General features: G+C 36.2%; 1 protein-coding gene across 1 annotated transcript; it reads left to right on the top strand.

Annotated features, from left to right (window-relative positions):
* Positions 1-437: 437 nt before the first annotated feature.
* Positions 438-11,211, top strand: LOC107819899 (uncharacterized). The gene is made up of 13 exons (XM_075244842.1): positions 438-880; positions 1,039-1,146; positions 1,697-1,723; positions 2,267-2,357; positions 4,459-4,502; positions 5,513-5,611; positions 6,325-6,382; positions 6,476-6,528; positions 6,829-6,930; positions 7,812-7,877; positions 9,070-9,191; positions 9,891-10,062; positions 10,855-11,211. Exons 1-13 carry the CDS (start codon positions 758-760, stop codon positions 10,915-10,917), a joined length of 1,128 nt encoding a protein of 375 aa, XP_075100943.1. The 5' UTR covers positions 438-757; the 3' UTR covers positions 10,918-11,211.
* The last annotated feature ends 397 nt before the right edge of the window (positions 11,212-11,608 follow it).

Below are 11,608 nucleotides of genomic sequence, written 5' to 3' on the forward strand. Positions count from 1 at the left end.
GTCAATACTAAAATACCTAACCCGAATTTTTTGATGTCCATGATACTCAACTTGAAATCCACAAGAACAAATATACATTCCATTATGAAAAAATAATTTTATTTGAGACATGGATTCACTTCAAACTTCAAGCTTATATGAAATAAATGATGAAAAAATCAGGTGTAACATTTAATTGGATATTTATTACACTTCAGATTTGTGTATACACACGCGCTATAATTTTTGCACTGGTTTCAGCTTTTGTATTAAAAATGAAATATAAGAAATAGAGTTGAAGGGCCAAAATAGGAGATAGATTTTCAAAATGAAAAACTGATACAACTTAGAATGGGTTTTATGTGGGTTTGGCCTATCTAAAATTATACTTGTGCCATGTTTTTTCTGATACAATTCTTTACACTCCATGTAATAGATGTCATTCTTTAGTGATCAAAGAAATAATTTAATTTCGGCGCGCTATTGACGAAATACAAGAAAAGCCAACAACCACAAATCTCTTGGCTGAAGAAATTCCCTCTTTACAAGAGTACGGAAAATAGAAGGGGAAAGTGTGTGTGTGTGTGTGAGAGAGAGGAGATCCCCACGCTCTCCCTCGGTCTCTCCGTCGCATTTTCTATTTCTCCATTTTGTATCTTCCAATTCATTGTACTTAGTTTGATACTTTGTTTCCATCTTCCATACTTGTAAAGCTGTCCAAGTTAATTGGAAGAGAGAATTTGGGCGGTGTTCTTCAGCGATCTCTTCTCTAAGAGAAATGTCGGCCATTTCGAATTTCACGGCGTGCCGGCGTTTCGAAAATGTAGCTGGATTAACAAAAGACTCCCCCGGGCTTGGTTTGATTCATAAGAAAGTGAATATTTCTAGACCATTCCAGAAGGTAATTTTGTAGAAAATAGGAGCAATTTGTTCTTGTTTTTAGTTTCTTAATAATTAAAATGTTACCTGGTGATTGGAACTTAAAAGGATTATATTTTAAAATCATGAGCAGCTTTGCATTTTATGAGGAATGTTGTGCTTCACTTTGCTCTTTTGCAGGTGTCTCTTGTTCATTCAAAAAGGATGTTTAAAGGTTCAAATATAAGAATGACAATGGTTGATGAGAGACTTTCCAGTGGGAAGGTTGTTGTGCCATCTGAAGTATTGGTACTGGATCTGCACTCCTCTCTTATTATTATTGTGTACTTATTTTGGATAGTTTGAGTTGACTGTGCTTATACTTCTAGTAAAAGTTTTGAGGCTTTCCATCAAATTTATGACCTTTTACACTGCATATTATTTTGCCCCTCCAGAAGGATTGTACACAAAACATTTTTGAGCATAGCTTTTCTTCCTTTTCTTTGTCTCCAAGCAAATTGTTAAGAAATGACATTCTCTTTTACTTTTCACTTATACTCTTGTTTCTTTAAGTATTCGTTTCACAGAGGAAAAAGACAAAATTATGTATTTATTTTAACACTTTTACATGAAAGTTACTCATGAGAAAGTTCAATGGAACTTTAAAAGCTGGATGAAGATAAATTATAAAAAAAAAATAAAATAAAATTGTGGAAGGTGTATCTGCTTTCTTTCACGAACTATATAGTAGCAAAGTAATTGTTGTTCTCTATAAAATGTGATTATTGAAGAGTGTGAGTACCAAAGTTGTTTGACGTGCAACTGAAACTACTAGTGATGAGATGACTTTTATATGCAGGCATATGAGCTCGTCCAAGGAGCAAAAGTAAGTTTTATTTTGAGTTGAAATGTAACTGTATTATGTTTGCTATATTTTTCTTTCTCTTAATCTGTGTTTGCATTTGTATTTGTTTGTGAAGTATGCATGTGGGATGTATCAGTTCTATGATTATTAATAAAACAACATACCAAATTGTTAAATGAATAGCATATATTTCCCCTAAGGCATGACAATTGACCTCCTGCTCAATTTTGAATCATCCTCCTCTTCAGTAGCGTGGATATAACTTTATAAAGACATCCCGTTTTGCTGGATATCATCATAATTGTTAAAAATTATGACTTCAGAAAAATATTTTCATAGTCTTAAGAAATAAAGATTCATTATTCAGAAAACTTGCTCAACTCTCTAGCTCAATTATATTTTCATAAATTTGTACAGTTCAATTTTTTTTTTCCAGTTTGCTTCACTTATTCTCTCATCAATATGCAAAATAAACTAGTGACTGGTATTTTCTCAAGCACATTAAGAGTTTTTCTGCTGATTTACACTTGAGTTGCCATTGACAATGAAAACTTGGATGTATAGGTAAGATGGAGTTATATCATGGAGGGATCTTTGCCTGAACCACCAACTGCTGTTCTCTTGCATGGTATTCTTGGCAGCAGGAAAAACTGGGGTAATCATTTATTTAATTTTTTTTTGTGAATTATGGCACATCAAATGCTCATTTATTGTGTATTCACTGAATTACTCATGATACTTTCAGAGTGCCTATCCTTTCTTGTCCTTGTTTCTGATGGCATATATGAAAATTGCACGCGCATCTTTCAGTCAAGCCTTCTTATGTAACTAGCAGGTGGCATTTTGCTTGAAATGTGAATTGTTGAAATGCCAGAATGTCTTAGTGAGATTGATATTATTTCCAGATTAGCAATGAGGCATGAAAACAAATTCACGTGCCATCTAATTCCTTAATTTTCCAAATGCACAGAGTAATTCTTTCCATACCCATTCCCTTTCTCTTGATAAAAAAAAGACAAATTTTATGTTGGGGTTAGCTATATGAATCCTATAAATCCTTTTCAGTTATTCAAGCTCTTTAGTACTTAAATGATTCATCATAATTAAACTTATAATGACTAATTTTATGTTGGTTGTCAATCTATCATAAACCTTTTTTATCCGGAATGATACATGATATGCTATGCGAAGCTCATATAGGCGGAGCCGTTCTAAAACAAGCTTAACTTCAAAATTCAATTTTTAAATACGGTACTTCGTACACATCAACTCTAGAATTTTTTTTATATTGTCGAGTAAGCTTTTCCATATTTACAAGACCATATAAGATGGTCACATGTCTAACACTTTTCTTTAATAAGCTCACAATGACTGAACTAGAGCTGCAAATGGACTGGGCTGGTAACACACTTATATTTTTCTTTTTGTTGAAAAGTGACTGGAGTGGTTGTAGGCTGCTTGAGCTCTGCTTGTTTTGACCTCAAAACTTGTGTCTTATTTTGAGTTTGAGCTGGCTTGACTAGCTAATTGATCAAAGCTCGAGTTTGCTAATGGTTGTCTTGTCGCGCTTGCAAGTACAAGCTGGATATAATTATGTTGTATCATTTTTAGTTTTATATTCAATCCTTTGTTGGAGTATTGCATAACCCTCAAAATCTTCACTTTTCCTCCTTTCTTGTTAGGTCCAACCCATTGATATAGGGGTTATACAGCTTCATCTCGTGCTTAGCATGGCCTTTCGCCTTTCCCGGCACTCGACAGACTGGTTTCCTTTTTAATTGTTTTCTTTAGGGAAAAACTTCTTGTGTAGCTTCCTTTGGAGAATTATCAGCCCCAGATACTGGCCCTTTTCTTCTCTCCTGCATCCCCGCCTTCATTTCTCTATATGAGCTTCTGCCCAGGACAGCCTCTCTGTCTAAGTTTTGCCTCATAGTATATCAACTTGAAGCATTTTTAGATTGCCAAGAAAACAACTATTAAGTCTTTTATCAAGTATATATTCAATGGGAATATGAGTAAGATAAAGTTATCTAGGACAATTGACCTTTAAGTAGATTAATAATGTTCATCTTTTTTGGCTGTTAAGCTATTGGGCTGGCCTCCTTTTTCTCTTCATTATCCAAAAGTGGAGAGTGAATTTTTTCCCGATTGGTCTGACGTTTTCCAAGCCTAAGAGCTGATCTTGAGCCTTGTGGAATTCCTCTCAAAGTAGCTCAAGCTCTCTGATTCAGGCTTGCACAATTTTGAACCGACATTGAGCTCCTTGTTGAAGTTACCAAGTCGAGTTGGGACTGTCCAGATTTGGGCTCGTTTGCACCCCAAGCATGAACCAAGTTTCATGAACATCACGCTCCCTGTGAACTCTCCTTTAACCTTCAAGGACAGTTGTTTACTCAAATTTTGTTTCTTTTCTTTTTGTTTCAATCTTCTTGTGTTGCAAGATTTTGCAATAGACGTCAGAATTCTGATAAAGAACCTGTAGTTTGAGGGAACTCATATTGCAATGAAATGCAAAATTGTTTGCTTATGGAAAGGAATGATTTAAAAAGTGTTTCTATTGTTGGAATGCAATACAGATTCTACATCTTGAGGCATAGAGATTGTTCTTATTTCCATAGAGATTACTAGTTAAATTGTTGACATATTACTTCTTTAGACAGTTTCCTAACTCCTCCAATCTGCTTAAACAGTATTCCTGCTTCAAGCTTCTTATAGTCTCATCTTAGACCATTTCGATGACAGTCTGAAATTTTCAGGAAGCTTTGCAAGGAGATTGGCTCAAGAATTTCCGAAATGGCAGGTAGTAGAGATAAACATTTATTCTCATTCCTTCATGTAGTATTTTAAAGAACTCTGCATCATGTTTAACTTGTCCCATTTGGATGGGAATGTGTTCTGTTGCATGTTGTTTACTTGATCTGTGAAGAATGAAGAGAAATGAAGATTTGATTTGACATTACTACCCTTGAGAGATGGGTTTATATATATATAATATAAGCTAGGGATTGGACTCATTGAAAAGTTTCAGGAATAGGATTTCACATAACCATGGTCCATGGATTAGATAAAACCAACACCTGAGCGCTTATGGTAAAGAGTGCACAAATACCATCCTCTTCTCTGCTTTTCTATTCTTTCCTTTATTGAGCTGTTTACATTTTCTTAATACTATGTTACGTCCTCGAATTTTTCTCTTTGGTTGCTGTGAAGAAAATATAGGGGCAAATTCAATTCCAAACTTCATAAAGTCATTATCAACAGCCTTTGAAAACTCTTTTGGGGCCCATCGGTATAATTATGTTAGGTAAAATTTGTTATAGGGGGATGTAAGTGTCTACACATCAAGTCCTTGCCCTGAAAACATTTTTTTTGTAATTGATTCATTTGAACAAAAAACCAATATTAAAACGAAAACAGTAATATATGAAGCTCTACAAATAACAAAACATATGAAACTCCCAAAGGTTCTAATGTGCTTTATCACCCTTCTGAGATATGCAACTAGAAACAAATTGCAACGTGTTGCACTATTTCATGTGAGCTTCTGTGGCTTATCCTAAATATTTTCAGTAACTTTTGAAGACTACTATTAATTGTGGTCAGATCATCCTTAAACCTATCTTTTCTCCTCTTTGTGGGGATGCTATCCTGAAATTCATTTGCTTCCGACTCCTTTCACCTTTGTAATCCTTAAGCTCACATTCTTCTCTAACTGATCATTCAATATCTTATGGTTGATTTATTTTGATATGATATATATTTTGGTGATTTTGCTGGGGACAATCTCACAGTAGATTTACTTTTCTGCAGTTTCTCCTAGTGGACTTGCGGTGCCATGGTGATTCAGCATCTCTCAAGAAGAGGGGCCCACATACCGTTGCATCAGCTGCTCTTGATGTCTTAAAGCTGGTATAGTTTCTTGACCATGACCTGCTGCACTCAGCACATACAATTCTCAAGTGTCATTTCGATGACATCCGTATCAATAGAACTTTTTAAGGCATGTCTTGTCACCTGTTACGGCCCAGTCCCGACTGCCAAAATATTGTCCTCTTTGGCCCGACCCCTCTAGGCCACCTCAAGGCTTTTGGGCCTCACGGTTTTGTGCCCTTGGGTTTTAACCCAAAAGGCGCCTCAACAGTTGAATCTTGAATTCACTCTTATATGACTACTAACCCCCCCTTGATGTGGGATTTTGCTAAGGCAAGTTTCACATCGACCCCCTTTCGAGTTCAACTGCCAGTGATCCGTTGGTTGTTACAACATCATTGAATCATTGGCCAAACGTTCTCCATGAAATTTATACACACTCAATATTCATCAAAATTCATGGGAATTCTAGTAATAATATCACTGAATTATTGGCCAAACATTCTCCGTAGGAAGTTGCTTACGTGCTGGTAAAATTTTAATTCATGAATGCATTATATGGGCAATAGAGTATATGAGCATATGCCATGTCATTTCAATGGTGTGCCACTTATGATTCTTCCCTCTCTTTTTTCCTGGTTTTGGGTTGGGTCAAATGGTAACCGTTTTGCCTCTTCGCGTCTTGCCTGAGATGGTAGCAGGATTATGGTTATACATTGCTTGGTCTCAATCTTTCTTTCTTCTTTGTCTAGCTTGGCCAGCTCAGACTGACTCCGCGAGTTGTAGTTGGTCACAGCTTTGGAGGAAAAGGTAACTTTTAGCTTATTATAGTAGAAAGCTACTTGGAGAAATCAATTGATAATTTGTTGTTCAGACATTCATCTTTCTTCTTAAAACTTGCAGTTGCATTGAGTATGGTTGAGCAGGTTGCAAAACCCCTTGCACGTCCAGTTAGAGTAAGTATTCTATACCAAAATTCTACAAGCATACTTGCACTAATATCAAACAGAGTTTTGGATTTAGCTTGGTACTTGTGAGTGATTAAAAGCGATTTTAAAAACTCAGTTAAGGCAATATATACCATATGCTCACAGTTCTCTCATTTACGGTTGATGATTTTGGTAATTGGTTTTCAGGGAAAATAATTTTCTGTTCTGATTTACTTTCTTTGTTCTTGAGATCTATTTTGCTATCCTTTTGCGTTTTTCTTTCCAACTCCTAATACTTTGAAGTAATTCAAACTAGTTGTGTCATAGGTCTGGGTTCTAGATGCTACTCCAGGAGAGGTTCGAGCTGGTGCAGATGGAGATGATCATCCAGCTGAATTGATATCATTTCTGAGTAAATTACCAAAAGAGGTGTGCGCTTTTGGTGATTGCAGTTTGTATAAAAATGTCTCCATGTATATTTGCCTAACATGAATGTTAACAAATTTTATGGTATCTTGTTGTTAATTCTCCATGATATCTTTAGTGTGTCAATATAGATATGTGTTCCTTTTTAAGACTTTAAAGTAGAAATTTGGAGTGGGAGGTGCAGTGGGCCTTAGGGTGATATCATTCCCTGATGGTGTATAGTTTGGAAAGAGCAGATAGGAGCACATCCTGGGGGGTGAAAATTTCTTGTTCAATGCATCTCTTTTTTGGGGTGTACTTCTGGAGTTCACAGGATGCCACTTGTGTAGATATTTGATCAAATTGTGGATGGCTGCTCCTTCATATCAAATTATGTAGATATTTGGTTATAAATGTTTTACCAGTCCAGAAAACAGTTCACTGGAAATGCTTTAGGTTTGTTAGAAAGAAAAAAAACAAAATGCGTTAGGTTTAAGGAATGATTGTGATATTTGATGGGATTTTTCTGACAAAGACGAATTAGGTTTTGGTGGGAAAATCTTGTCCATTATTTTGGAAGTAGAAGATGAATATGTATCAGAGCAAGGGAGAGAGAGCCTTTCTCCTTTATGTTTTAGCTTGCTTCTCGGCTAATTATTTTATTAATGCATGTTGAAAATGTTGCAGGATTGTTGGCTTTATAACTTTAAATAGCATACACTGACGTATTTGAACCTTTTTTACCCTAAGCTATATAAATTCACTATCATTTTCAAATGTTGTCCCCCCCCCCCACCCCCACCCCCACCCCCACCCCCTCTCTCTCTTTTTTTTCATTTTCCTGATACATTCACATAATTTGTATTGACATCAGTTCTTCTTATGAATATTATTTTTCAAGGAAGGTCTCTTCAAAACGAGATATCATGGAGGCTCTTATACTAGAAGGGTTTTCCAGGGATGTAGCACAGGTATCCCATTGGCCTCAAATTTTTTTTTTGGCCTCACATCTTTTCTTCCTAGGAATTCTGAAAGGTTTAACATTTTAATTTCAACTTTGCAAACTTCAAAAGATGTATAAGCGTAGGCACTTTTCTGCATCTAGTGAGGCACTGCGCTTGATATTTAGTAACTGAGATATGAGATATCAGCAATCTGTTAGACACATTGCAAATGCACTTCTTTAAGTTATAATGTATTCCACCATTCTCAGTGCCCCGGAGAGTGAGACAGTAATCTCACTTGACTATTCTGATAGAAAAAGTGAGTTGATGATTCAGAAGGTACAGTACCAGAAGATAAGTTGTTTTTGAAAAAAAGGAAAAGAATTGTACGACAAGAATGACACCCCAGTCTCTCTAACCACATTTCCTTTCTAAAGAGAGCCTATTTGACTATTCCATGTGATTTATTGGAAATGATATTCTTGATCATTGTTTTGGTTAGGCACAATGTTTCAGCCCCCCCCTCAAAATTTTAACTGTCTTTCTCAAAGGCGGATCTAGAGTTTAGAGTCCATAGGTCCAGAATTCTACTGTATCGTTCTTGTAATGCAGTGAGTTTGATTCTTTATATATACGCGTATTCTCTATGTCTTTTCACATACATATGAGGTTCGAGCTCAGGCACTGTGGATTCGGCCATACTCACTACGTCTACACTAGATACGCCTCTGTCTTCACTTCTCAAAGAGGGTGAGCTCGTTGCACAAGAATTTAACACTGTATTTAGTTGGTTTTTCAATTGGAGAAGAGAATTCAGTGAAGGGCAATACTTTCTTCCTTTGAGGAAAGTAGAGGGGCTAATTACCCTCCATATCTACTTGTTGACGTCCAAATATTTTTTGATAACCGAGAAATCTCCGAGGTCCAGCTAGTACACGACTCGAACTTGGTGGATAATGGACTCACCCCTCTACCCCATCTCCACTTAAATGCCAGACTCTCTTCCGTAGCAGCGCTCGGACTCGTGATGAAAGTAGCATGTAATTGTTTGTACAATAGATGATTTAGTAAATAGAGTATATCATGCAGTAAGTCTAATAAAAGATTCATCTTGCTGATCATTGTTCATTACCATCATTCTAACTGTTAATTTTGCTTGCACGTAAGACGCGAATGGCCAGTTCTAATTTTTTCAACTGCCGCTTTTGTATATTTGCAGTGGGTGGTAACTAACCTTCGTCAAACCAACCCTGTTGGTTCATCCCCTTCACATTTATCATGGGTATTTGATCTCAAAGGTATTGCCGAGATGTATCAATCATACGAAGATACAAATTTGTGGTAGGTTGCTCATGTCAGTTTTAAATGTGCAGATTTTATTATGATTATTCTTTTGGCTTCTTGTTCATTCCTTGACCAGAGTATCTTTTTAAAGAAATTAGTCATCAAAAGGCTTTACTCGTTGTCCAATCGATTCTGGAGTAGACTGGACATGTACCAATAGTGGTTCAACAAGTCACCAACATGCACGGCCTTTCTATGCTGTTGCTATCAATCAAATTTAAAAATTTAAGAAAAATAACATGGAAATGTCAGATAAATTGCAGGATGTCTTTTGACAAGATGGAGTTTTAACATTAATATAAGAATAGCAAGATGATCAGAAAAATTTGAATGAAATCTATGGGTGATGCACTGGAGGACTGGTCACTCAACTCATACCTAGCATGACAACAGAAAAGAAAAGAAAAGTGGAATATCTGGAATTATTTGAGCCTAAAAAGCATAATTATTGACATGCTAAGAATAAATGTGAACTGTCACCTTTTTCTGTTCATATGATAATGAATGTATAACTTTGCAATGAGTTCATTGCAGTTAGTTAAATCATAGAAGAATGTATTAATGGTTTGTTTGACATCTTTCATTTTATTTTTGGTTCTGTCACCAAGCTTAATAGCTGATTCTCTATAAAAGAGGAGATAGTAATTCGTTCTCAAAAAAGAAAAAAAAATAGTTACTGCGATAATCTTCACGCAGGAAAATTGTGGAAGATGTTCCTCGGGGTGTGCATGTTAATTTTTTGAAAGCAGAAAGAAGTCTGCATAGGTGGGCCCTTGAGGATATCAGAAGAATCCATGTTGCTGAGGAACAAGCTGTAGAGGAGGGAGGTGGAGTTGAAATGCATGTCCTTGAAGATGCAGGTCATTGGGTAGGTTGCTTCTGTCCTACACATTATGCTGTATGTTGCCTAAGTTCTCAAGTTGCAAAGTGCTTTCCATTTTTAAGTGTGCGTCAGATTTGAAATCTGGTAATTTATCATACTCCCTCCCTTTCAATTTATGTGTTGTAGTTTGACTTGGTGCGGAGTTTAAGAAAGAAAGAAAGGCTTCTGAAACTTGTGGCTTTAACCATACCATGAGACTTTTGTGGCTATAGAAGCATGCCATAAAGGGTAAAATAGAAAATTAAAATTTAATTTGTTTTCAAATGTAAAAAGGTGCCATTCTTTTTGGAATGGACTCTTAAGGAAATAATGTCACATAAAATGGAATGATGGGAGTATCTAGATTGACTCGCGTTTTTAACAGGCACGGTGTCCCTTCGTTCTTCCTGTGCTGGACTAGCTACACTCTGCTCCCAAACGGTTGACATAGAGAACAGGCTGACCTGATTGAATCAGAAAGAATAACTTTCCAGTGTGATTATGTTAAGCAGAACTCTTAAGAACGTAATAATTATTCTGACACGCACTAATTTCTGAATGATGAAATTAGGGTACATTTCTTTTGCTGTTAATAGCTATTGACTGTAAAAAAAGCAGACGGTGAAACAAGGGTAATAGTTGAGCTTTCATTATTCTACCATTACTCTTGTTCCTCGACAATGATGAACAATCTTGAATCTTAGTGCACTGGCCTTCTGACTTGCCGTGCTGAAAGAAATTGCATAATTATGCATCGCGCGATCCTAATCCTAATGACAAGGGTGTTTCTTTTTCCAGGTACATGCCGATAACCCAGATGGGCTGTTCAAGATCCTTTCATTTTCTTTCCAAGGATTTTAGGCTGAAGGACTTCTAACATTGGTCATATGGCCGGGGAAATCGGTTGTGAAGCCCTTGTAGATCTATAGATTGCAGGAAGGTCCAATTTTTTGTAGCATAGTGTATATCATCTCATTCATTGTGCTTGCTCGTTTTAGAACGTGAGATGTAGCGAGGCAATATTCACCTTTGAATCTGAATATACGATACATTATTGTGCAAAGAATCTCGTTACCAGTCAGCTCGTAATATAGGGTTAAGCAAAAGTAGTGTTTTCTTACTTGCTGATTGCATATCAAATGGCATTCTGGAAAATAATTGTGTAAAGTGTAAATATATTACCTTACAAGTGATGTCTTATGAGTATAAAACAAATACTTATGTATGTGCATGAGTTTTAGTGTCCACGAAAATCCACACCTGCAAATCACATGCAATATTCAATCACTCAGTGTGAGTAAAGTGATAGAATTGTTATAGACTTTAAGAATAGAGCCAGGTTCTGCGAAACACCTGTCATCACATTTGAAAGGATTCTCATGTAAACTCCCTTTTTATGCCAGGTTCACAAGCAATTGATACTACTGACTACTGAATATGGTGTAAACAGCCATCGTCTTTCTTCTTGTGTAACTTTCTAAAATAATTTCTTAAAGGTGATCCAATTTAGACAAGAATATGTTGAAGTCAGGTGGTTATGAATCAGTACCTC

This window comes from Nicotiana tabacum, chromosome 22 (assembly GCF_000715075.1).
Source record: "Nicotiana tabacum cultivar K326 chromosome 22, ASM71507v2, whole genome shotgun sequence".
Classification (NCBI taxonomy): domain Eukaryota; kingdom Viridiplantae; phylum Streptophyta; class Magnoliopsida; order Solanales; family Solanaceae; genus Nicotiana; species Nicotiana tabacum.

Bases quoted from the DNA above. Each gene is read 5' to 3' on its own strand.
- LOC107819899 (XM_075244842.1), top strand. From the start codon at position 758: ATGTCGGCCATTTCGAATTTCACGGCGTGCCGGCGTTTCGAAAATGTA. The intron at 5,612-6,324 runs GTATAGTTTCTT...TTCTTTGTCTAG, and splicing joins CTCTTGATGTCTTAAAGCTG to CTTGGCCAGCTCAGACTGAC. The intron at 7,878-9,069 runs GTATCCCATTGG...GTATATTTGCAG, and splicing joins TTTCCAGGGATGTAGCACAG to TGGGTGGTAACTAACCTTCG.